Raw genomic sequence first — 26,451 nt, forward strand, 5'->3', positions numbered from 1 at the left:
TCCCCCCCCCCTCTTTCCCCCCCCCCCCCCCCCCCCCCCCACACACACACACACAAAACAAGGCTGTCAAACAAACTAAAAAGCTCCCTATAAAACGACCGACGCAGGAATACAAATTCATTTTTGCTAAACTGCTCAGAGAATTTCTGTCAAATTTTCAAAAAGAGCGATGCGGTCCTCGCCGGACTTTTATGGAGTTTTTGGGTGCTGCACTGTGTTATCAAAGCATTATCTATTCCAGGAAATATTTAAACCTCACTCTGTTTTTTTCCCCCACTATAAATCTGTATCCCTTCATAGTTTTTTATTAGTTTTTTTTTTTTAATCTTTTATCAGACCTTTATCAAATTACAGAGGTTTGACATTTCTAGCTGAAAATGTTAAAAGATATATACAGCTCTTTCTGAAATAACTTCATATTTTTTTTGTTTTGATCAATATTTGGTCTGATTTGGATAAACTTTTAGGCACTAAACTTTGCAGGAATGTTGCTTTTTAACCAGACATTATTTGAGAAACATGAACAGACAATATCCCTGAAAACTTCACAGTTATTTGTTTTAACAAGTTTAGACAAAACGGCTGCATTATGAAAATTGATTTTGCAATTGTTTTAAAATGTATTTCCCAAACTTTAGTACATTATGAATCTATAAGAACTTGTTAAAATGAATGTACATTTACTGCATAACAAAGATCCGTTAAAAGTTGAGCTTTATTCTTATCGGTGCTTCTTAATTATAGATCTACTTCATTAAACATAATTTGTTTTATTTACTTTTCTAAATCATAGTTTATTTACAGTTTATTTGGGGCCCCTTTTCTTTTTTTCTTTAGCTCTTATTGTCTCCATCCAAATGTTTTTGGATGGAGACAAAACACATTTGAACACGTCTTCACTGCAAGTTAATGAAGAACATAAACACTTGTGTCTCCGGTACAGAAACTTGCGGCGCTCCCTGTGTAATCTTCACTGAATCCGATTCCTCGTTCGTTATGTGCACACAGAGGGAAGGAGATGCGGCTAAGCCTTAAAATGATCCACACCTCTATTAGATTTGAAATAATTATCTGTTTTCCAAGAAGTTGGTTGAAGGTTTCTTGGAAGTTGGTGGGAAATGTCTGCATGCGTGCAAACGTGTGTGTGTGTGTGTGTGTGTGTGTGTGTGTGTGTGTGTGTGTGTGTGTGTGTGTGTGTGTGTGTGTGTGTGTGTGTGTGTCTATTATCATCTGCCACATTCCACAGATACTCTGTCTGCCACCTGCTGTCCAAGACACAAAGGAGATTTGATCAAACAGTCAGACGCCGACCTTCTCCTACAGTCGCCACTGAACCCAAACTGACGGCTCCAGTACCGCCTCTCAGGGACAGAGCCTTAAGTTACAAGTTAAACTCTAACATTTTGTTAGATATGGACAAAAAATTAATTTCGGCACATCTGACAAATGCAGGACTTTCCTTCAACTTGAGATCTGGCTCGCTGACCCTTATTCTGACTCTGTTTTGTTCAGCAGTATTTGAATTCTTTCGCCTTTTCTCATGTTTTCATCCAAAAGCGTCAATAAATGCTATTTAGATTTTTTTATTTATTTATTTATTTTTTGCTATTTGGTGCAGTCTGTCTTGGCCAGTTGTTTGAAATATTGTTCACAAATTTTCCTGACTCGAAAGCAGCTCAGGAGGAACGGAAAGGAGGAAGGATGGATGGAGGAAGGAGGAGAAATCTCAGAGAAAACAGAGTGCCAACACAGGCTTCATTGACCGGTGGCAACATGGTGTGTAAATGTGCGAGAACAGGTCTTCTCTGTTAACCTCTGCAGACCGCCCTGCGGCCAGAGGACTGGCCGACACGGTCTGTCCATCCCACCTGGGTGGATGTGAGACGTGCATCAACACAGAGATGGAGAGACAGCAAACAGATGTCTTAATCACGTGTTTTCTCCTCCACTTCTTTAAGCAGCTGAACAATTTTAGGACAAATCATTTATTTCAAATAAAATCCTTGGAGTCACATTTGGTTCTTCAAAAACAAATTCTCGCGATAGACAAATACATTTTCACTTGAGTTGCTTTTTAAATTATGTTTCGTGCCATAATTGATCATTTCTATTACACTGGATGTTCATTATTTATATTTTTATTAGCACCGGGGTTTGCTGACCATATGTACTCATAAGAAGCGTTTTTTCCACACATGGTTTTTATTTGCACTTAACTTTCAAGCCTCCTGCTCTCTGTGCTGGTGGGTTTTACTGATTCTGTTCAGTCACAGGTTTTATATCAACCCTATAAATATTTAACAATTTATTTATTTTTTATTTGTTTATCAGGAGATCATGCATACATTGATATTACATACATTTTGCAAAACTTACATGACTTCTCCGATTTTTTATTTTTTCCCCATAACGAACATAAATCACCGTACTGACATAACAAAAACGAGTCAAAATAAGTATAAATACAAAAAAAAAAGAATACAAAAAAAAAAAAACGGGAGAGAGGGTCGGACGGCATTGAGAAGCTAAAAGGCAACAACATTCCACCCATTTATTCTGTAAATTTTAGTCACATGACATGATGAGTCAGTCACATCAATCTATGCATTATAAAGGCAGAGATTTTATGTATGTCACAAAAGGTGCCCACTTGTAAGTAAATTTTGCTGAACTACCTTTCACTGTTAGTAAAATTTTTTCTATCTTTAAGCATGATCTTACAGTATTAAGCCATTGTGAAGTAGATGGAGGTGTAGGAGATTTCCAGCAGAGTAAAATGCAGCGCCTGGCAAGGAGAGAACAGAAAGCCAAGACCTCTCCCTGTAGGGGTCACAGGTTAAGTGAGGTCCCTGGAACTCCAAAAATGGCAATTAGTGGATCGCTTTGGATCTGGATTCCAAAAACCCCAGAGAGTATGGAAAAGACATAGTTCCAAAATTTGTGTAAGCTCGGGCAAAAGAAAAACATATGACTTAAATTGCAGGGAGAGGTCTGGCATCTGTCACACTGGTCCAAAATCGAAGGGAAATTTTTAGATAGATGGGATTTCGAGAAGTGGACTCTGTTTATCACTTTAAACTGTACAAGCTGTAACCTGGCACATGGTGTGCTTTGGCGTATGCTGAGAATAACTTTATCCCACCATGAATCAGACAGATCAACACCCAATTCACGTTCCCAAAGAGTTCTGGTTTTACCCGATGAATCGGGCAATATTTAACAATTTCGCCAACAAAATTAAACTGTAACTACAGCAGAAGCTCTCAGACGATTTTTCATTTGTAGCTGTTTTGCTGATTTTGTCCACAAGGTGGCAGCAGAGATTAGAACACGTGAACAACGCCTCCAGTGTGTTGCGTTGAAGTGAGTAACGTCAGTTTTTCTTTTTCCTGTTTACTAGAGGCCAGCATAAGGTGAAAGAGATTGTTGTATTATTTGCTTCAAAGTCAGGTTTTTACACACCTTTTCTAACTATTTGTTTGATTTTAACCCAGTATTTATAACTGTATTTGAGTCATATTTGTGAGCTATACCTTTAACCTTTTCCAGATTTTCTCAACACTGACTTTGTTTTCCTTAATGATGCATCATGATTGGGATCATTGTCCATTTAGAAGAATCATTTGACTCCCACACTTTAACTTCCTGGCTGACATCTCAAGATATTTGTTTAATAGTTCCATAAAATCTTCGTTAATCATTATATCTTTTCTTTTTTTTTTTTTTTTTCTTTTTTTAGTGGATGTTCCTTCTGTTACAAAACTTCTACATATGAGTGGCATGTTCTCAGGCTTGCAAACATACACTTTTTTTCCCCTTTCAATGTTAAACATTTGAGGTTTATCTGAATTTTATATTGGTATATTCTGCACTAATCACTAGTGCTTGATAAGTCTGTGTATCTGAAAACTCAATGGTCAGAAAAAATAGGTTTGAAAGATGTTTGTTTTCTCCCCTGACTTGCTATTTTTGAAAAATATGTCATTTATTCTCACTTTATTGTTATCACTGCTTATTTTATTGTCTATCTGTGGGATGTATTCTTAGTTTTTTCCCCTTTTCTCCTCTGACATTATGTTATTTTCCAGAGCTTTCCCCCCATCCTTTGTTGGATTGGCTGTGACACTAAACCAATTAGAGTTTATTGTGAGGTGGTTGCTAGGTAAAGCAGTCAGTAAATGAAAGGTGAAGGGTGAAGGGGGTTACTCCTTCAGGAATCCAGAAGTCCTTTTAATAGGGTCAAAGTGTTTTTAAAAAAAAAAAAAAAAAAAAGGGGGCATAATAAGAGGGGGGTTTCCTTTTTGTAAATACTTGGGTTGTTTTTTTTAGATTGTGCTTTTATGCTTAGCTAAAGTCAATGAATGACTGCATTTTACAGTCAGTTCATTCTAATAATTACCTAATACTGCTGTTCTACTACGCTTGGTTGGACTTTTAGTTTTTTTTTTTCATTGAACTATGTTTAAATGATTACAAACACAAAGTTCCCCATTTGAGCTGAGATCCAACTGATGGACATTGTTTGAAAGAACAACACAAAATCATCATCATCATCGTTTAAATTGACTTTCCCTTTAAACCTACTCCACGTTGCCACCGGGTTTTTTTCCCACAGTGGTCTGACAATGACACACAGTCAGACCTTAGCCCAAGCAGACGCTTCCAGTCCGTGTCAAACGTTCAGCGGCGCCGCAGACCCTCATCTTGGACCTCAGCAAACATTTATGGAAGCACAATGCAGCAGAACAAGCATCTCTTTGTGGTAATCAGGGAGCGGGGGCCCCTGTAGTTGCTGCGTAATCTTTAAGCTCCACCAGAGAGAGAGGTTGTAGTTTATAGACAATTCCACTCAAGCTTTTGTTTCTGAAGGAAGAGAAATTAATGTGTTTACTTCTAGTGTCGTCGTTTGCCAAATTCTTTGAATATTCCAGGCAATACATTTCTCATAGCTGCATTAGTGTTGTATGGCTTAGTCTATTTTAACATAGGATCCATCTATAAAGTTTCATTAAATGATCCTGGTCTGATAAATTTGACTTTTATCAAAGCCCAGACAAAAATGCAGTAGATGCCTTCAAATTTTTTTTCCAAAAGAATGCAGATACATGACATGCAACAAAAATGCCAGATTGCTGGATGACACTCTCAACCCCAAGCTGCAGATTTGCTCAATCCTTTTGAGAATGCAATATTGTTTCTAACTCAATTGTTCACACGTCTCGGTTCACGTATTTCGTGCAAATTTGACAAAGGGCACGGTTATTGTCTGTCTTTCTTTCTCTGATACCTGATTCTTATTCTCACACATTTAAATTCTGGTTTTAATTTTTAAACATCAGTTCGCAGATTATTATTATTATTATTATTTTTTAATCTGAAATAAAAGTGCCAAGCAAGTCAGTCGTGGCGTTGCCCCCCTCTAGAGGAGTCGACGGGAAAATTACACTGGGAGAAAGACGTGCGGAGGTGTGGAGGGGAGGAGACCTCAGATTGTTGGAGCGAGAGGCTGCAGCAGAAAATAAGTCATTACAAAGAGAGGAAGAAGAGAGGATAAAGGGAAAAGAGAAGAGAAACTGGAAAAACAAGGAGTTGGAAACCAGACAATTACATTTTGGAATTTTTTTTTTTTTTTTTTTGTGGACATCATCTCCTGGATTTTCGCTTCCGTCAGAATCCACCTGTCACCTGTTGCAGATGGGAAAATAGCACCTGTTTGGCTTCTGTGTGTGTTACCAGTCGGACCACCTTCAGCCTCTCCGCCACAGAGAAGAGGATGGGAGCTGTTCACCTCTGTCTCGCGCTGGTTTTCCTGTCCTCTCCAGCGTGTGCCCAGTGGTGGAACTATTTCTGGGCGAAGCCAAAACCCACCACTCTTCTTCCTGCCCTTACCTCTCCAACCAGCTCCCCCCCGGAGCCTTCCCCAACCCCGGGGACTCTGTCGGAGTGGGGAGAGGGGGAAGAGGAGGATGCGGTGACAGCGAACCATGTGGAGGACACCGGGACAGGGTGGACTGCGCCGTCCTCTGCTCCACACACCTCAGGGGATTTAGTTTCCCACGACAATAAGAAAACGTTGACATCGTCTTCTAGGGCGAACTCAGGTGGAATCACCAAAGGCAGGTCTGGGAATAAACCACTGCAACAGTGGAAGAGTGGTGAGTGATTGTCAATGGCTTTAGTTCCCAGTGGACCTTTTCTGAACAGTTCAGTCTCATAAACAAAAAGTAAAGTCAGTAAGACATTGGCAGAGTCATCCCACTGATCAAATAATCCAATGGTCTATTGGGGGGTCCTGCAGTTTTGGACCTCCATGCCTAAAGTAAACACACGCTGGTGGTGTTTGTGAGAAATACGAGACAGGCCTTCATGCTGTTTTTGGTCAACCGTGATTTTGGTCTTGGCACTTGCCAATAGTGGCCACCACTGCCCAGTAATTAAATCATAAACACTGACCATGAGGAAAGTTGGGACATGCCGTGCTTTAGATTATGTTCTAGGCTCTTCTGTGACCAGCTTTACTGAGTTCACTTTTGAAGCAGGTTTCTTCCTCTTGGAAAGGTTCACTGCTGCACCATGTTGTCTCCATCTGTGGATTATGACTCACTGTGGTTCACCGGAGCCCCAAACACTAAAAAAATGGCTCTGATTTAGTGCAAAAACACGAAATCTTCAGCAAGATATAGGAGCTTATTTTAAGTAAATATTTCCTTAATATTGATTTTTAAAGCACTAGTTCCACAGACAGGTTGTTTAACTTATAACAAGACTTTTTTTTTCCCATAAGTGAAACAATCTGCCAGTGGAACTAGAACTTTTTCATCAATATTAAGCAATTATTGATTTAAAACAAACTCCTATACCTTGCTAAAAATGTACTTGTAAGCTAGTTTTGTCTTATTTCAAGTGTAAGGTTTTGTGTTTTTACATCTGCTCTTGAATTTCTGTAAGCTTGATGAGTTACATTTTGAGATCTTGTAGCCTACGTCAGGTTGTCTGATGAGGCATTTCATAATGCTACAAGGTTTGACTATTGTTGCAGTAATGCGTACTGGGAAAATTAAGTGAGTTGGACAACTTTTGATTTGGAAAATCAAGATTTTTATAATAACTTGTTTATCAATCTGAAACATTTAATAGCAGAAATCAGTAAGGGGGCAAATCGTTTTTCACAGCAGTTGATCAGGTGGGTTGATACAGCCATCAGGTTCCACCATTATGACGTAAGCGTAACACAGGGACAACTTTAAAAACCATCGGTGGTACAAATATGGATTGATAGCAGTGTCACCATCCACATATACGAGCATTTTCAATTAAACTCAGTTGGAAATGGGGCCCTCATCTGACTGACTTTTAAGATTTCCCTGAGTTTCCTTATTGGCTACAACTTCCAAGAAAGATTCTTCAGAAAATCTGGACCATACATTTAAATAACTGTACATGTATGACCAGTTTAACATGCTTGATTTTGTCTGTCCGCCTCATGTTAGCTCACGTTGAGTCAGATGTCCAGTAGCATCACACCAAGCAGTCTTTAATCTCTAATTTGTGTGCTGATGTTTTTTTTAGAATGAAGGTTTTCCCAGTGTGTTTTCGTGATCTGAGAGCATCTGAGCTATGCGACACACGTCTACCACGAAACGGTCCGAGCTAAGTCTGCGGACTCAAAAAAAGAAATCTTGAGAGAGCGGCTCAGGCAGCTGGAAGCTTTTATGTGGCAGCCAGGGTCGAAGAGGGATTAAAAGGTTATAGATGGCCACACTGAGGGAGTCGGTAATATTGGTTTTTTACAAGACTCAACAAGCCGATGGAAGCTTTCATGTGGTCGACATGACAAGGATTAGCTACAGGAGGAGGGACGGTGACAAGGGGAGAACACGACCCCAAATTTGTAATTAGACAAGTGACAGATCCGGTTGCTTGGTGTTTGGAAAGCGTTGAATGAAACTGAATCAATGGTGAACGGGAGGTCGCGTTGGTGACGGGTGAGCGTTAGATATTTTACTGGCAACAACAAAAGAATAATCAGAAATGGCTCAAAAGTCTGAACACATGATGGAGCTATGAGTATGGCTGATGCTGAAGTAAAAACAAAAAGGTCTAAAAGTTGGTGATAGAAACTGTTTGTTTTGATAGATAGTCCTTTAAAAAAAATCTGGAAAAGTGCGAAGTTTTATTACTTTCCAAGTCTGGATAAGTGTAGAAATGAAGACAACTCTGGATAAAATCGAGGATAGATTTTCCAGACTCAAAGAAAATCTTAAAGCTACAAGAAAGGAATTTAAAAAAAAAATTAACTTTTACCTTGATATTTACAGTTGAAACTAAATGCGTAGATGCAGAACATAACAAGGCACAGTTTTGGAGTTTTACAGAGTTGGAAATGTTTCATTTTCTTTACAGTAAGATTTTTAATCTTTTGTTTCATTCATCGAGGTCTACGGATCTCAGTTTCTGCACAGCTCTTCCAATGATCCACTGCAGCATTTCAGTCAGGTTGAAGTCTAGATTTCACTCTGGATCACCGATGCAACTGAGTAAATGTGACGATAGTTACTACTGAACTCTGCCAGAACCTGATGATGTGCTTTTTTTTAAACACAGACTTCAGAAACTTGAGTTGTTTTGTAGACGTGATCTTCAGACTTGTGTTTTCATATTTTAGGTTATAAAATATGAAAACACATTACTTACCATTACATTACTTTATCGCTTTTATTTATTTATTTATTTTTCTTGTTAGCCATTGTAAATAATTCATATGTAATATTACTGACACCGTTTATTATAGAAAAATAGAAAAAGAACAGTAGTTGGTATTTTAGGACGCATAAAGGTTTAGTTTCAGGAAACCTGACTTGGAACGATGTTGTGATTGACATTTCGCACAAACCTGCAGGTTTGGGAAGTTGCCCAAGCAAACGACTGATACTCTCTGACAGATTTATGCAGCCAAGTCAAGTGTTGGATTAGTTTTTAACATTAATGTCAAATAATAACCTCAAAGCGCGGGAGCAAAACTGAACGATTTGCTGACCAGGCCGGTCAAAACCTCAGGTCTCTCGGAGTTCATCTGCTCCTTTTGGCCATTGCAGAAGCCTGAGGCCTGCACATCTGGACTGGAGGTGTGGGGTCTTAGCAGAGTTTCAGTTTATGCATGTGGACTTTGTTTGCACCTTTTCCCACCTCTGTTGGCAACAATAAACTTTTAAACATGTAGTTGTGTGAGTGACGCGCAGCTGTACACCCACCCACACACACACAACCACAAACCTCTAATCACACTCGTTTCCACTCATTAGGACCGATGAATTAGAGACGAGCAAATGCTGGCCTGTCTGGCCTGGTCTGGCCTTTGTGTGTGTTCTAGAGTGTGAGTTTTCCATGTGTCTATGTGTGAGTGTGTGTGTGTTTGTGCACATGATAGGAATATAGGATGAAGGGGCTAACCTGTCCTGAACGCTGATCTTGTTGCTACGGGAGACAGGCTCCTTCGGAAGGGGAATCACGGGGGCGCGAGGCCGTCCCTTCGCACACACACACACACACACAAACGCCCACACGCACACACACATACACACACCGAGAATACTCTAATTACTACACATGGTGCGTGCTTTTCTGTTTGGAGGGATTATGTCGGTGTGAGGCAGGGCAGCGATGCGTGGTCGTCAGGATCAGGTCAGCCCAAATCAAAGTTGCGTCGGAGCGATTCGCGCGTACTTCTGCTCTTTTAGTCCGACGTTCTGGGATGAATTAGCAAAGCAGCAGACAGATCTGCACAGCTGTCAGAAACGTCATCAACACAACATGAGGTATCAATGTCTGCATCTGAAGTAAAAACGTCAACGCCTCCTTTCCCTAACTGAGCAGTTGGCGACGGATCGATGGGTTTTCTCCCAGAGTTGCTCTGTGTCGTTGACCTTTTCACCTTTGCGTTGTCTCCGTCAGAGAAAGCCTCAGGAAGTCATCTGGACCTGATGACTCTGATTAGCATCCCTCTGCCTCCCGCCGTCTCCTTCACTCCTGGCTTCCAGGGGTTTCCAGCGTACAGCTTCGGAAGCGACGCCAACGTCGGCCGACTCACAAGGACGGTTGTGCCCGGGCCTTTCTACAGGGACTTTGCCATTATTGTCACGGTACTGATCCGAAGCCAAGACACTTTCAGACATTGTTCTGTTATTGGATGGAGTCGCCAGGGTACTGATTTTAAACAATGTCCCTCCTCTATCAAGTGCTTTTGAGCTTAAAAACATCATGTAAGAAAACCTTTGTGTCATTCAGCGTCCCTGATGTCCCCATTCTTTCCGTCCCTTTCAGATGCGTCCGGCCACCCAGAGAGGAGGCGTCCTGTTTGCCGTCACAGACACCCATCAGAAGGTAGTGGAGCTGGGTTTGGCCCTTACGCCGGTCCACGGAGGCCTGCAGCAAATCGTTCTGTACTACACCGACACGGAGCAGGCGTCCCACAGCCACAAGGCTGCTGCCTTCAGCGTCCCAGACATGACCGACCAGTGGACACGGTTCAGGGTAGGCTGATGAAGTAAACAATCGTCTTCAATTTTTCTTTTTTTAATATCTGTCAGTTTTTTTTAGTTGCTCGTGTTGTATGTATTTTATTTTATTTTTTTTTACCATTTACTTAAATACAATTTCTCTTTTTATAAATAAAATCTAGCACTAACTTACCTGAGTGAAGTTGCCCCCTCCCACCTTCTTCAAATCAAACAAAAATGGTGTCAAACGTTTGTGCTGGTTTAAGCAGCACATTTTTTTCTTTGTGCTGCTATGGCTTTGAAGATATTTATGAAAATTTAGAGGTCAAAAGGTCGTCCAGTGACCTTTTGGCACTGATAGACTGACAAACACTGACACGGTGCATGGTCATTCTGATGTCACTATTTATGACATCAGAATGACCTTTCAAATTCCATCCAAATCTTCAGTCAGATCAGCACAAACAAAACATTTTGCTGCACAAACCAGCACAAACGTGGTCGAGTTGATTGACACCAATTTTGTCTGACAAAAGTGATAAAAAGAAAATATTTTTTTTAATCAGACAAATTGACAACATTTAGTGTCAAAATGCAGAAAGTATATTCTGCTGCTTTCATTAGATCACCCAACAAATGACAGGAGTTTATGCCCTCTTTGTTCAACAAGTTCTGCTTTAGACCCTGAACTCGTCAGAACACAGTCTCCCCACTTGGAGGAAAAAACACTGGAAGGTATGGATTGACCCGTTGTTGGAGTGAAACATCCCATGTCAAAATGTATCATTTTGTACCCTAACAAGTAAAACCACAAAGGTGGAACTTGTCAAAAAACAAAAAGACTGGCCCTTTAAAAACTTCACGTTGTGAAGACACAAGCAAAACATCCGTTCATGAGTGAGATTTCACTTTTTATTCCATGCTGTACATCAGTCTGAGGGAAACCAAGAGCTTACAGGAGGCACTGTGATGTCACAGTGTCACAATCTGTCGCCATGATTCCACTCTGTGACATCAGTGTGTAACACAGTGACATCACAGACGTGTGACATCAGAGTGTAACACAGTGACATCACAGACATGTGACATCATAGTGTAACACAGTGACATCACAGTGGCTCTGTGACATCACAGTGTCACACTCTGATGTCAGTGTGGCATCTTTCAATTTCCATCCATATCGTTCTGAACTACATGATCTGACCGTGACGTCAGAGTGTGACCATGTGACATCACAGTGCCTCCTGCCAGGTCTTGGTTTCCCTCAGAATGATGTACAGCATGGAACAAAAAGTGAAATCTCACTCATGAATGGATGTGATCAAAACATTTTTTTTTATCTTTAACCTAAAATACTAAACACATCACTTTTGATGAGCGCATTCCTGAGACTTTGACATGCTCCACAAACTCTTACTATCAAATCTTCTGCCTGTCGTGTAGCAACACACATGTATTAAAGAGTCCAAGATGGCGACACAGCAGCATTTTTAAGCAATTTGAAATCATTTTTTGTACTAACTAGCAATATTTTTTTTCTTCCCTCTAATGATCAGGGACCAGCACTGCAGTTGTTCTATGAAAAAATTTTGAATAAACTTGAGTGAAACAAGTAACATAGATAGACATGTTTTCATTTTCTTCAGGTTTTACTACACTGACATGGAGCAGGCGTCCCACAGCCACTTTTTTTAAGATAATGAAATCCAGCATTAATTTTGCAAACTCATTACTAGATAATTGTTCTTAGGATGGTTTTAAGCTCAAATGTAGCTTAATATTAGCTTTAAATTGAGATGACACTTTATTTTGGGATGTGGGACACAACAAAGATAAAGAAGTAGCCAGCAATCATAAGCTGTTGAATTTTATGACGCATAGAAAACAATAATACTGAATGTATGAGTGGATTAGAAAGAAAACCCAGCAAAATATATTTGTCTCAAGTAGCTTTTTCTGTGCTGCAGTTGGTGGTGGACCATAATGAGGTGCGTCTTTACATGGATTGCGGTGAAGCTGAGAGGACGACTTTCCATCGCCGGCCAGAGAAACTCACCTTTTCACAAAACTCCGGCATTTTTGTTGCAAGTGCAGGAAGCACAGGCTTCGATAAGTTTGTGGTGAGTAAAACACACTATTCATACATATGTTGTGTTTTTTAATCTCTGGTGAATAGCTAGAAAAAAACTGCTTTTTTTTTTCCTAAATAAAGATAGACAGAAAGGAAGAACATGTCAGTATTTGTGTGCAGACGGGCCTCTCATTACCCTGCTGCAGAGATGAAATGCATGACTTCATCTCTCTCCTCTGGAAACGTTCCAGCATTCAGCCCAATTAATCCGTCTCTGTTCTGGTTTTAATTCATCCACCGTCCTGGATGCGGAGACAGAAAACAAACACTTTAGATTCATCATGCCTTTCGTTACTGTGGATATCAGATGAAAGTCGTCTCAAAAGGCACATCTGAATGTTTAGCGATGTAGAAATGTCAGCCTGTTTCCTGCTTTCTGAGGAATAGCCATTGACTTTTATCATTTTAATGGTTTTCTAGTAATAGTTATCTAAATATCCATCCATCCCAGGTCTTGTATAGATATAGATGTATATAAGATCTATCCTGTATATTTCTAGCTGTCGCCACTTGAACTGACACTTTCCATTAAGTAAATACAGTCAAAAATCTCACAGGTCTTACACACCTTATTAACCAAGAACATCACCATTTCTTTGAAAAAACATTTTTACAAAGAGTCAATATAACTACTAAGTGTTTCCGAAAACCGGGATCGGCATTCTGCGGATTCCCATGCGTCCAGCGGGACTGGCTCTGCTGCTGGTTCTGTCCTGCATGTTTCAGAAGATCAGAGACGGGGAGAGGGCAAGATGAGAGGAAATAACAGGAGGAGGACGGAAGAGGGGGGAGATGCAGGAGAGGACAGCAAAGAAGGACGGGGGAGTAAACCAATAACAGACGAGGAAGTCCGAAATGTCGGCATGTTTTAGTTGTGGTCCAGTCAAGGCCTTGGATTATGCCAGTCAGGGTAACTCCTAAGTAGTTTTCCACAAAGGAAGAAAACATATTGGATTTTAAAACAAGTTTGTTTATATTGTTATACAATGCGTGTGGCTCCATTATTTAGAATAGGCGGGTTTTTAAAGCCGTGGCATTGATATTATACCAACTTGGCAACTGATTGAACATAAGCCGTTCCTGTTACCGTGGTGAGCCACTGTAGCCATCATCACTTCATTTAGTGTTTGTTCAAAGTGGCCTGACTTCCTCAATGGGTTATCTGAAGCATGAGAGGCAGAATGTGAGCCGCTCAGCAGCAGTTTGTCAACTTGGCTCTATCTGGGTCACAGAGCGGGTTTGTTCTCGGTGCTGCGGACCGGTTCAGTGTGGCACGCCGTCCTTTTTCAATCAGTGCGTTTATGGATTGGGGCACCGTAAATGTAATGATTAATGATGAAAGGAACCAATGACTTCTGTGTTTTTTCAGAAAATGCACCAGCACTTATGCAATCTCCTGAGCAAAACAAGAGAAAAGCAGTCAGTCATATGATATTTATGTTCTTTATGACGCTTTAAGAAAAGGAATTTCTTACATTCTTGGAAATTTAAGAATTTAAGACACTGACAGGCTTCATGGACATGTAAATGTATGTAACTTCTTGAATTATTTCATCTATACATGGCATTAAACCACATTGTACTCAGTTATTTGTCTTTAGATGTCTAGCAGTGGGAACAGACAAATGGAAATGTCAAAATGCAGTTTCTAAACAAGAAAATCAAAATATCAAACTTCAAAAACAATATCTCTGAAAACATATGAAACTAGTATACCTTTTACTATATATTCTTTTGCTTTTACTATATTCACAAGGCGGAATTTAAAAGTTGAAACAATGGAAAACCAATTTTACAGCAACTGTCTACAAATCTCACAGGCTGCGCATAAATCAGGCGTTAGCGGTGCAAAATCACGTCTTTACAATAGGAAATGTTTTGTGACTTCTTTGCAATGTAATCATATTTTGAACACCTATTAAAAAAAGTCAAAAACAGACTTTTACTAAAGGCACATTTTACCAAATCAAATGCTATTGTAAAATACAAAATCTTGGCATTTGGGAGCGCAGCAAAGCAGTAGCTTACAGCAGACAGGCAGGACTGTTTAACCTCTGACCTGGAAGTGCTTTGGGGTTCTCCAGAATAAAGCGCCTAAATATAAACCCAATGTTTAACCGTTAAAAAAAAAAAAAGAAGTGCACAATTTTTCTGAAACAGAAGTCACTTATAAGAGCCCAACAAATAACTAATAACCTGTTAGTGAAGGTAAATCATAATTCAAATGAGAAATTGAATCCAAATAATTTTACCTCATTACATAGGGAAAGATGGGATTGCTTTTCTCTCTCTCTCTTTTAATGTTTTATTTCTTTTATGTAAGTCAGTAGCTGGTGTGACAACAGCAGCTCTGCCTTATTTTCCATGTATTTCCATGTTCAGGGGTCTGTTCAGCAGCTGGTCATAAGGGAGGATCCCAGAGCAGCAGAGGAGCAGTGTGAGGAGGACGATCTGTATGTGAGTCACTCAAACACAGCAGATAAATGGGTTAGAACCAGCGGACATGTAAGGCTGGAGCGCCCTCTTCTGGATCAACAGTTTACCGGGAAGTTGTTGATATTTTTTTTTTTTCTGTTCAAGAACTATTTATGTTATGGATTTTTGAAAAGCAAAAACATTATTAGTGTGATCAGTAAGAGGGGAGAAAAGAAGCTAAATACAGGGCAAAATTACGAGCAAAGAAGATTTCTTTATGTTTTGCACACAAAGAAATCTGAGTTCTTTTACGCTTTTACTTTGACAACGGAGACTGTTTTGGTATTAAATTGTCAGAGTATTATCACAACTACACAACTGTTTGACAACGTCTGTTATTTGCCAATACAGCCGTTGCAAATGAGTGAAAATGATCTTACACAAAGGCTGAAAATTGTATCAGTGATTACAGTTATCTGGAGATGAGTTGTATAACAAATGTCTAACTTTTGGCAATCTTTTATGCAAAATCTAAAAAAAAGAGGCATATCTGAAGACTTTTTGCACAGCGATCGTTTCTTGACATCTGTAAATAACCTCAAACTCACTTCTTTATTTGTCGTATTTTCTGTTTTGTCGCTTATTGCCTTTGCTTTCTTTTATTTATATTGTTGACTTCTGGTTTTGGATTTGATGCGTTTATTTTGATAAGACAACTTCCCCTGTATATATTATAGAACGGCAGCTTGAGTTTTAACAGTGATGTTAAAATGTGTCTTGTTATTAGCAGTTCCCTTGACATAGGCACGAGCTCTTACAGCGAAACTAAGGGTTTATTTCCAATAAACCTCTCTGTTCCTCAGTTAATGCCTCAAACCTTCATTCCATTCTCAGGGGTATGCTACAACATCTATGACAATCCTACCTTTTTCAACAAACATTACATTTCTAATGAACTCAGGCCTCGGGGTACGCGAGCGGAGACGATCCTCTGGATGACAGAGAGACTGAGGTGGACTCCAGAAAAAGGGCAGATGGCGTCAAACGGCCAGTAGGTGGCTCTCTTTTCTCCAGGCTCTGTTTGTTGTCTACTACTCCTACAGGCAGGAAGTCAGTTTGACCCAAAACAAACCCAGAATCAACTACAAAGGGCGAATCTTCAAAGGAAACTTTCTTTCTAAAGCAGAATAGTAGCTTCTACACATTAAGGAGGTTTTAAACATTTGGAGTAGTTAATCTCCTAACCCCCAACAGATCCCTGATTTCTGAAGGATATTTTTGTTGTTGTTGTTTTTGTTTGTAAACAGATATAGGAAAGAATTTATGAACATTCGTATAATAAACCTGATAATATTTGACACTGTCTTGACTGAAATCGTGTGTAATGTAGTTGGATTGCCATTTCTCTCATTACTACTGTTATTATTTCTTTCTTTATTGCTTCTTACAGGAGGAACCCATTTGGTCTTACCAACTACAATCCACTTTTAACAATCTTCTCTGTTAAAGGTCGTCTCTCTGAAGGCTGAGAACAGCTTCCCTGTTAAAGCTCCGCCCACTGTCTTACCAGAGGTGGAGCTTGATGAGTATTCTGGTCACATGACTCCGACAGCAGCCAATGAGGATCTGCTGATCGCAGGTGAGAAAGAGACTTCTTAATGTTGTCAATGGAAATGATTTATTTATTTTCTAACATGGGAGCTTACTTTCTTCATAAGGTGCCTCGTTAAAGAATTTATGGCAAAGATTTTCCACATTATGTCACATTACAAACAATATCGAATTTTATTGAGATAGCCGAAGGTGACGTATAATTGCGAATTGGAAAGAAAATGATTCATGGTTTTTAAAGTGTTTCACAGTAAAAAACAAAAAATCTGAAAAATGTGAGTCATACATTTGGTTTTAGTTCACTTTACTTTAGTTGCAAATGGAAGCTTCTACCTCGTTTGAAACCAATATTTTAAGATTTAAAGATCTGGTTAATTCAACATCTGAAAATGGAAGGAGTAAGGCACAATTGCAAATCTGTTGAGTTGTAGTCGTCCATCGTAATGGAGAGCATCAACAATAGAAGCAGCCGAGAGCAACATGGCCACTCTGGAGGAGATGCAGAGAACTATAGCTCAGGCGGGAGAACTTTAACGCTCAATTATTCGTTATTTACCCCAGAAGTCTGGGCTTCGCAGAAGAAGGGTGAAAGAAACGAAAAACAGTCGAAGGAAAGCTGTAAACAAAATCCTACTGGCCATTTGGCGCCACGGCAAACATTCAAAGAAAGTGGATTGCTCAGATGAGGAAATAGTTGTGGTTCTTGGCCTGCTTGCAAAACGTTGTGGCAGAAAACAAACACTGCACCGCACCCTGAACCCACCATCCCCACAGGGAAACATGGAGGTGGAGACACTTTTAGCAGTAACTGGTTGCATTTAATGGGAAGACGGATTGATGGTAAACCTGGTAGGTGATTCAACAGCATTGAAAGGTTCACCTTCTATGAGGGAGACAACCTAAAACATATTCAAGTGTTAGAATATATAAACGTTAAGACCTAAGACCAATTTATGAAATTGTTTCAAGTCTGTCTAGTCAATCCCCATCTAGTTGGACTTCAGGGCAAACCTGGTAGAGACATAATAACCCGAATGGCTTGTATCTGTAACTGTTGCAAAAATGTTGGTCTTACAAGTTGTGGCGTTTTTTTTTTTTTAAAGCACTTTTCAGACCTTCTGAAACTTTTATAATGTGATCAAATGTGAAAACTTTTGCTCGGCATCGTTTATTTTACCCCAAAAATACAAGTACTGTAAAGAAAAACTTGCAAACTTTTCACTTTAGTTCTCATTTTATAATGTCTGAAAAATCAGCAGCTGGACTTTCATTTATTATTCATTTCTTCATTTGTTTGCTGGTTTATTTATTATGTGTGAATTGTCATGTCAATACACCACGTTTTATGTCCAGAGTCGCATCAAACAGAAGAGGCAGGAGAGCGACCTGGACACGTGAGTCCACACGTCGTCGACATTTTACTATTAGAAAATATCCACTGAATTACTTTTTTCCTTTTTTTAAATTATTTATTCTGTCAGTGATCTATTTGTCTCAGTGATATAAAAACACATACAGACTGAATTCAAGTTCAGCAAATATAAACTTAGGCTTTAAAGACTTGAAATGTACAGGTTCTCATCAGGCCCGGCTTGAAAGGGGAACCAGGAGATCGTGGGCCGCCGGGGCCGCCGGGGCCTCCTTGCTGTCCGGGACCTCGCTACACACACAAAGAGGGCCGTGGGAAACCTGGGCCACCAGGACCACAAGGAACTCCTGGAGCCCCGGGAACACCGGGGGTCGATGGACAGAAGGTTTTGTTTGTTTCACTGCCTCGGATTTCAGATGCATAAGAAGATCTGCTGCTTTACGTAAATTGTTTCGGCTTCTCATACATCTCACGTCAGCAGGTGTATCACGTTGCCACAGAGCCTTTCCTGAAAGCATCACAACTCTGAAGTATTATATATTTCATGTATGCATAACGTGATTTAATGTTTTGCTTTCTTATGCAGATGCTCTGTCTGCACTGATGAAGAGTCGTTCGCTTTGTGCGACTGAACAGAGCAGAATTCGTACTGAAGTTTCATCCCTAAATTCTCAGTCGATCCATAATTTATAGTATTTGAATATTAATCCAGCAGCAAACTAAGAATCCCACAACCTTTGCCTCAGTACATACACAAAATACTATGGTCTTGTGTGTTACGTGTGTAAAGTGGTTTCAGAAAAGTTTGCAAGTCTCAAACATTTATAAGAGTTTTGTTGTTTGTTGTTTGGCCATTTTCCCCCTAACCTTCTGAATCTTTCACTTTCGCTTTTTGCAGGGAGGCAAAGGTGAAAAAGGTGAAGTGGTGAGTATCTTAATACTTGAAATTCTGCTTTATTTGTGTTTGCATTGCTGTTGTTTAAGACGTATGAGTAACGGAGATGCGATTCTCCCATCAGGGTCAGAAAGGACAACAGGGACTTCCAGGTTTGAGCAGAGAGGCCGGAGCTAAAGGAGACAAGGTGCATCTACAGACGATCCCAAATGATTTTTGGTGAAAGCATATTTGTTCTCCATTCAGTGGGTGGAGAATTCAGAATTTTACTCATCAAGTGAGAATGAAAAGTAAAGTATAGGAAAAATACTCTGGAAAAGAATTTTTTTCAAAGAAGTTACTCAAGTAAATGTAACTGAGTAACTTTAGGTGGTTACTAGCCACTCTGCACATGGTTGGCCAGAAATGTCCAGCAGTAGATGCATAATTCATTTACCTGAAAGAATGAACTACCAGCATTAAAGGTGTGAAATGATTAAGGAGTGGAATAACCAGCTGCACTTTTTATATGCTGTGTATAACAAATGTTTAATTTAAAATCTGTAATATTTTTAAAAGTTAGCAAAAAAAGGAGAAGAAAATAAAACCTAAACAACTATTAGTGGAGAACTCAAAGGCTGCTTCTGTTCTGGCATTGATTAGGTTTTAGACTTAATCCTTAACAAAGCATTTAATCTAAAAAGGTTGATGGCATTAATCAAAAATTGTTTGATCTTTTAATTAAATTTAAAAAAAGACAAAAGACAGGAAAAGTAAATGTTTGGATGATGTCTTCTCTGTTCACAGGGGGACCCAGGCGTTGGCCTGCCAGGCCCCCCCGGTCCCCCAGGACCCCCAGGGCCTCCCAGATCCCGCAGTGTGCCGGTGAGCAGACTATGATCAAATTTTACAAACGGTTTGTAAAATTACCTTCATATTTTTGACATCATATTTATGTTTTAGTATGGACCAGATGCCCTTGGTTCTGGCTTTGAGGATCTGGACACCGATACCATTTACATCATGGTAAGAGCCAAAAACGTATAAACGTTTACGATAATTTGAGATGATTTCATTTCTGTTTGATTCCCAGGGTCCAGCAGGTCCTCCGGGGCCTCCGGGACCACCCGGGCCTCCTGCGCCCCAGCTGTCATCAGAACTGACCCCTTGCCACACTGGACCCCCGGGTGCACCTGGCAGTGATGGACTTCCAGGCGAACAGGGAATACCAGTAGGTTACCTGTCAACTTAAGGTGCATTTAGATACGAGTAGAAAAGTGTAAATTATATATATCTATACTACTGTGTTCAGTCATCCATGCTTCATATCTATCAGGCCCCCAGACTGAAAATCTAAAAATGTTTCATTCGTTGTATTTCCAATCAAGATACAGGTTCTGCCACCACGTTGACATTTGATCCCATGTTTAACCTCTATATCTGCATTTGTCTCTGTCATCTATGTGGTATCCATGTTTTACCGTCACCCCATCCTGTTCTAACTTCATTTTTCCTGTCCATCCATCTTCTACACTCTTGCCATTTCTCTGTCTCCTCTACTTTCTTGCAGATATTTGAGGATGACTTAAGTGGCTCTGGGCCTTTTGGTTCAGCTCTGAGTCCAGAGCTGGCGTCAGTTCTCAATACAAAACTCGCTACTGGTTCCGGTTCTGATTTTAGTTCTGCCTCCGGTGTCGGTTCGGGTTCTGGGCTTGAGTCCGCCTGGGGCTCGGGCGAGGTATTCTGGCCTGGTTTCACCCAGGAATAAGGGAGCAATGAATGACAGGAGTGCAATCCAATGCATGAGTGGAATGCCCAAACTCCGTAAAGACGTAATGAAGATGACACATTTGTCGCAGTGATGAAATTCCTGCCGAAAGCTTCTTTTTCAAATTCAAACTCTTGGGGTTTGTATCATCATTTATTTATTTTTTTTTTCAGCTTTTAGTTTTTGGGATTGTAGCGATTGAGTTATGTTCATTTTCCTTTCTGAAGTCAAGAATGGCAGCCAAATATGCAGTCAAAAATATCACAACAACAATGGAGATTTGTGCAGGACACAAAACCTGGACGAATCAGACCTCATGATCTCTTTCTATTGCTCAAAAACCCGATTGTAGTCTCTTTTCCCTCAATGATCTGTGGATGTCTTACGTCTACAAAGAGCTTTAGTCCCCAGTCATTTGCATTTCTGTTGCATTCTGCCTCGGAAAATATTCTTACTGAACATTTTAGTGACCGCTGATCGCAAACATTTAAAAATTCGTCCACAAAAAAAAGGGTAAAAATTTTAGTCGTTTCATCAATCTCCAAGGAGATGCTCCAAAAACTTCCTTCACGTTGGAAGTTCTGTGATTTAGTTTCGTTTCACAGTTTCAAGGTTACCTTTTCGGTTCTAAAATATGATGATATCTGCCCTTTAAGGTCACTGCTTCAAATGTCGAGCGATAATGACTTAACATTGTCGGCAGTCATTGTCTTTACTACAGTCCGTCTGTGCTGAATTCATTTTTAACTCCTGGCTGAACATGCATCCATTCTGATTTTTTGTCAGCACAAAATGGGCACATTAGGCACCACAATCAACGGCCAATCAGGATGAGATAAAAGCTTCTGAGTCACACAGGGGGTTTATCCCAAGGTGACATTGAAACAATAATTCTTGATTTAGCACATGGAAGAAACTTTCAGGTAAACTTAAGTTTTATGCTAAAATCAAACTCAGTCCTGTGGTTAAATTTTTCATTTTGCACATTTGATCTCAACGTAAAACAGGAAGTATGAAAATGCTGTTTTTATCGTGTTGCGTCATATCGAAGAACAAATAAGATTCGTTATTCCTTTTTTTGTTAATTAACAATTGAAAGAACAAACAGTGGCTATGCTAAAGCTGGCACAGATGAACTCTGCTACACTGTCATGTTACTTGAATAATTGAGGAATATTCTTTAACATCAAAATTGTTGTGAAATGAACAATTCATTTCCTGATAACTACTTGGAGCAGCACATTCTACTCTAAAACCTTTTGGCGTTAATGGCACCTTCAGGGATGCGCATGTCACCCTTTGCATGTACAAGACAGCGGATTGCATTAAACACTAGACAAACATGGCTGAATACTCTCATTACTGCATCTGTGAAGATGAATAATGAGATGAAGAAATTATCCACGCCATTGCTGTTGCTAACACCGCTACCGTCATGCTACATGCAGCTAAGTTGCATGTGGTCCAGTGTAACAATCCCATGGATGATTTCATGTCTCCATCAAACCGACTGTCATTATTCCCTTCCTCTATTCTCTGTGAAACTCTGTGTTGATCCCAGCTGGAAAGCCTGAGGGATCAACAGAGAGCTTTGTCACCATGCTAGCATGCACCATGGTACTTTTCACTTTCTCGTTGTTCCTTAGCAGCCATTTAATTTGCGTCTGGTTGTGTTTATCCATCTAGGGTCCTGCAGGGACAGCTGGCTCCCCGGGCCCACCGGGGGGTGCTGGACCAAAGGTACGCTCATCTTTGTGAAGTTCATAACAACAGGGAATAGATTTGACTGTTTTCTAGACAGTTTGGAGTTGCTATTTTTTAGGCCGTCAGTAAACGAGGCAGATGGAAGGAATGTCTGTCTGTTTGGTTTTCTTTGTTCATGTTGTATTTTTATACCTTCAGGGTGACCAAGGGATACCTGGACCACCTGGACCAAAGGTAATTAATTGACTTCAAACAGTTACAGGTTGTGCATAAACTGTGTTGATTCCCCCCAGATGAGTACATTGTTGGGTTGGTAAAAAAAAGAGCTGTTCTGTTGAATGTGTCGGCCTTCTTGGTCTGTGTGTCTTTGTCTCCTTAGGGTGAAAGTGGAGATGTGGGCCCACCAGGGTCTCCTGGACTCCAAGGGCCTAATGGTCGACCAGGAAGAAGGGGACCTGCAGGTCCACCAGGACCCCCGGGCCCACCTGGCCCTCCAGGAGCCAAAGTCCTTGTAGAGGTGATCTTGGTTTACGTCAAACACAGACCATATAAACAACAAGCATAAGGAATGAAATGAGCCATGGATGAGCAGAAGGGCACATTAGAAAAGAAGAGAGCAGGTTGGGTTCTTCATTCACTATTAGAGCATTTTAGTTTCACACAAGACTGTTTCCTTTGTTTCTTTTTCAAAGGACATGGAAGGATCAGGAAAGAGCGACTTGTTAATTAGGACAGGAGTCAGAGGACCTCAGGTCAGTGGAAAACATCTGTATGTTTATGTGTGTGTTCCTAATATAATATGGTAAATCTTTTCTCGTTTTTTTCAAGGGCCCTCCAGGCGTACCAGGACCCCCTGGACAACCGGTAATCTCTTCATATGTACACCGCCTCGACTTTTTCACACCTTTATTGTGTTGCCGACACAATTTTGTAAACAACAAATATAGGTTTCAGGGATCAATACAAACAGGAGCGCATGAGTTGCACTAACATGTGCGACTCATGGTGGATTTTATCTTTTTTCTCCATTTCTGCTCCGCCGACATGTTCATGCGTTCACCGCGACGCCTCACAAATCTGTCCCACATTCTGCTGTAAAAAACAAAAAATAAATGGAAACCACATCTTGCTTCATTTCCACGCCACTATAACGTACAACTCCGTGTTAGAGAAAATCTCAGCAAAATACAGTTTGTTCCTGGGGAAACGATTTGCTTCATTAGTGACGGTGTCCTTGTGATGCCTTCAGGGTGAAGACGGCGCCCCCGGAGTTCCTGGGATTTCTGTCAAGGTTTGGCCTTCATAAACCTGAATGGATCACATTTCTTTTGTAAACAGTTTGCTGTCTATCAGCTCCTCATCCGTCCCTGTTCAATAGGTTTCAGGTATTATATTAAGTGAATTCCTTGTCATAATAATTGTTGTGCCAAACTCTTTCCAAGCTGAAGAAAATCCCTTTAAAGCCGCATCGCTTCCACTTAGGAACAAATGGCAGCTCGGCAAACTAAACTGGAACATTGTGTACAAAAGAAATGTGTATTATTTTTGCTGCATCGGGCAAATGTTTAAATACATAATATCCACTTGATGTTGCACTCTGCAACTTCTATCATTTCAGGGGGAGCCAGGGAAACGAGGACCAGTCGGCCTTCATGGCGTTGCAGGACTGCCAGGTGCTAGAGTAAGTGAGCATCAGCAGTAACATGGCGACGTAGGCGTGCAGAGTATACCAGCATTAACGTCTCGTTGGTATGATGAGTAAAACTGGGCAGACATTAACGTATAATATTTGTTTCCATGTTGTTGGGTTGGCATGTGAGCATGATATTGATTCAGCTCAGGATTCTGGGTCGTTATGCTGAAGCAGAGAAGCGATGTCTGCTGTCGAACTGGTGGAAAATATACATAAAATACCAGTTATCGGCCATAAAAGCAATGTTTTAATATTGGACTTCCCTGTTAAAGACACGCACGTAAAAGTAAATGCAAATAAATGTATCTTTTGTTGCAGGGGCAAAATCTCTCTTTGAAAAAAAAAAAACAACTACTAAATACCCTTAAAAAATCAACTCAAACTGTTTTTTTTTTTTTTTTTTTTTTACTTTTCTACTTAATGTTTTAATATCTTTAAAAGGATAGCGGCACAAATTACAATTTTGCTGCACAAACATTTGAGACTAATTTCGTTAGATTTGACGAAGGTGGGGGGGCCAACTTCACTCAGGTGATCATTCCTTCTGTGTCCCATCCTGTGAAACTTTATAGAACTAGAAAACGTGCCTTCCTGTCAGATTAAGGAAGTTTTATAAAGTGCTTGTTGACAGGAAGGGAATCCAAGAAGGGATTTCGTAAGAATTTCTTTGATTTTCTCCCTGAACAAACCCAAAGTCAAATTTAGGTTTCCTTATGGTGTTTAACACATCCAGCTAATCTGTAGTGATCTGTTGGTACAAAGCCCTGCAATTAGTTGGACTGTAGTTGTTGCCAAAACATTCTAGTTGATGTTAAGTAGAATAAAATACTTATATCTTCTTTCAAACAGGGGTCCAAAGGAGATAAAGGCAGCCCAGGACCAAAGGTAGGAAGATTGGATAAAATTATAAATGATTTACGCAGCACAAATCAAATCCTTCAGTCTGATAAATGTAATAAATTTAAATATTGGCACCGCAGGGCGATCCAGGTGCTGACGGGCTCAGTATCATAGGACCGCCCGGGCCTCCCGGACCTCCAGGACCTGCTGTAAACCTGCAGGAAGTAGGCGTTCACACAAACACACCCGGTCTTCTCATTTAAATGAAACGTCACTTAAAATCCAAGATTAAAACTAAATACGTATGACACATTTACAAGGACCAAAGTTCAAATTACATTCTTCTGACAGGATTTTGTGTTTGAATGCAGTCGGTTTAAAAAAAAAAAAAAAAAAAGAAAATGTACTACTTTTGCTGTAATACGTTGATCACATTGTTGGTGAAGTCATTAAAAGACGCTTTGTGTTTTTGAATCATGCATTGTGTCTGCAGCTGCTCCAGAACGCTACAGATGGGATGTTAAACTTCACCGAGCTCAGAGGACCCCCGGGGCCCAGGGTGTGTGTCTCTGGCTACACGTGTAAAAAGTGACAGCGGTTATGCAATTTGATGCATTTTTAAATATAAATACCCAGATGGGTTGTGCAACATGCAAAAATAAAAAATAAAATAAAAATACACCATGTTTTTGCAGCAGCTATAAGCAATGGAAATAATCACTGATTTTATTTTTTTTCTCAGAACTATAAAAGTGTAACCAAACTGCTGCCATTGGTGTTTAGCTTTAATGCTGTGGTTTTGTCAGAGTAGATAAATAACTGAGACTCGCTGCTTTTCCTGTTGGACACGAGTGTGTGTTTGTGTGTGTTTGACTTGCTCCAGGGCCCTGAAGGTTTGCCGGGACAAGCCGGATTTCCAGTAAGTAACTTTTTGCTACTCCGCTGTATGCTGAGCCTGTTGGCCCAACTGACTCCATGGCTCACTGACTGTACCAGTGTCTGTTTGCTACATCAGCAAATCTTTCATTTTCAGTAATCCAGCTGCTTAATTTGATAAGAATTTACTTCATACATTTCCTTTAGGCTACATGCAGTAGAATTTCCAAAATGGCTAACCCGAACAAATGAACCTCCAGTTTTATGGTCGTCCTTCCTGAACCTTCGAATTGAAGACGGTCAATAACAATTTACTGACTTTCTTCCCTTTCCCAGGGCCCTCGAGGACCAAAAGGAGACAGAGGCCCTGAAGGTATTCAGGGAGCCACAGGAGAGAAGGTTAGCAACGAGATTTTACCGCCTAAATGAACAGCAGACACATCCTGACATGTTCTGGGAAATTTGTGTTTTCTCTCACTTCCTTTTTAAGCATCTTACTGACTGTGAAAATCGCCATGATTCAGCCTCCTTCCCTCAGCAATCCACACTGAAGAGTGTTGTTGTCAGTGCAACATCATAGCTCTTTGTTTGTAGGATGTTTGAGTTTCCAGCTGCTGAGCAACACCAAGCTGGAGGAAAATATAACAATTTCTTTGTGGATCAGTCGTAAATAT

The 26,451-nt window shown here is 40.2% G+C and overlaps 1 protein-coding gene across 4 annotated transcripts in view; it reads left to right on the forward strand.

The window, feature by feature from the left end:
* col15a1b (collagen, type XV, alpha 1b) overlaps positions 1 to 26,451 on the forward strand; it is a 48,227-nt gene that overhangs the window by 12,215 nt on the left and 9,561 nt on the right. For 2 of the 4 annotated variants that reach the window (XM_015050420.1, XM_015050421.1), the window contains exons 1-27: positions 5,565 to 6,155; positions 9,952 to 10,139; positions 10,321 to 10,530; positions 12,464 to 12,616; positions 15,010 to 15,084; positions 16,004 to 16,093; positions 16,552 to 16,681; positions 18,007 to 18,047; positions 18,228 to 18,407; positions 18,921 to 18,947; positions 19,042 to 19,104; positions 19,704 to 19,781; positions 19,860 to 19,922; positions 19,990 to 20,127; positions 20,467 to 20,634; positions 22,351 to 22,404; positions 22,567 to 22,602; positions 22,748 to 22,885; positions 23,061 to 23,120; positions 23,197 to 23,232; positions 23,618 to 23,659; positions 23,987 to 24,049; positions 24,911 to 24,946; positions 25,042 to 25,125; positions 25,395 to 25,460; positions 25,785 to 25,820; positions 26,114 to 26,176. In XM_015050420.1, the coding sequence (XP_014905906.1) occupies positions 5,774 to 6,155; positions 9,952 to 10,139; positions 10,321 to 10,530; positions 12,464 to 12,616; positions 15,010 to 15,084; positions 16,004 to 16,093; positions 16,552 to 16,681; positions 18,007 to 18,047; positions 18,228 to 18,407; positions 18,921 to 18,947; positions 19,042 to 19,104; positions 19,704 to 19,781; positions 19,860 to 19,922; positions 19,990 to 20,127; positions 20,467 to 20,634; positions 22,351 to 22,404; positions 22,567 to 22,602; positions 22,748 to 22,885; positions 23,061 to 23,120; positions 23,197 to 23,232; positions 23,618 to 23,659; positions 23,987 to 24,049; positions 24,911 to 24,946; positions 25,042 to 25,125; positions 25,395 to 25,460; positions 25,785 to 25,820; positions 26,114 to 26,176 (2,700 nt within the window). In that variant the 5' untranslated portion in view covers positions 5,565 to 5,773. Of the gene's footprint in view, positions 1 to 5,564; positions 6,156 to 9,951; positions 10,140 to 10,320; positions 10,531 to 12,463; positions 12,617 to 15,009; positions 15,085 to 16,003; positions 16,094 to 16,551; positions 16,682 to 18,006; positions 18,048 to 18,227; positions 18,408 to 18,920; positions 18,948 to 19,041; positions 19,105 to 19,703; positions 19,782 to 19,859; positions 19,923 to 19,989; positions 20,128 to 20,466; positions 20,635 to 22,350; positions 22,405 to 22,566; positions 22,603 to 22,747; positions 22,886 to 23,060; positions 23,121 to 23,196; positions 23,233 to 23,617; positions 23,660 to 23,986; positions 24,050 to 24,910; positions 24,947 to 25,041; positions 25,126 to 25,394; positions 25,461 to 25,784; positions 25,821 to 26,113; positions 26,177 to 26,451 lie in introns of those variants that run through there. The other 2 variants (XM_015050423.1, XM_015050422.1) reach the window with 2 other exon arrangements.

The sequence above is a fragment of the Poecilia latipinna genome, unplaced genomic scaffold (genome assembly GCF_001443285.1).
Source record: "Poecilia latipinna isolate Pla-1442-1.1 unplaced genomic scaffold, P_latipinna-1.0 Scaffold990, whole genome shotgun sequence".
NCBI lineage: Eukaryota > Metazoa > Chordata > Actinopteri > Cyprinodontiformes > Poeciliidae > Poecilia > Poecilia latipinna.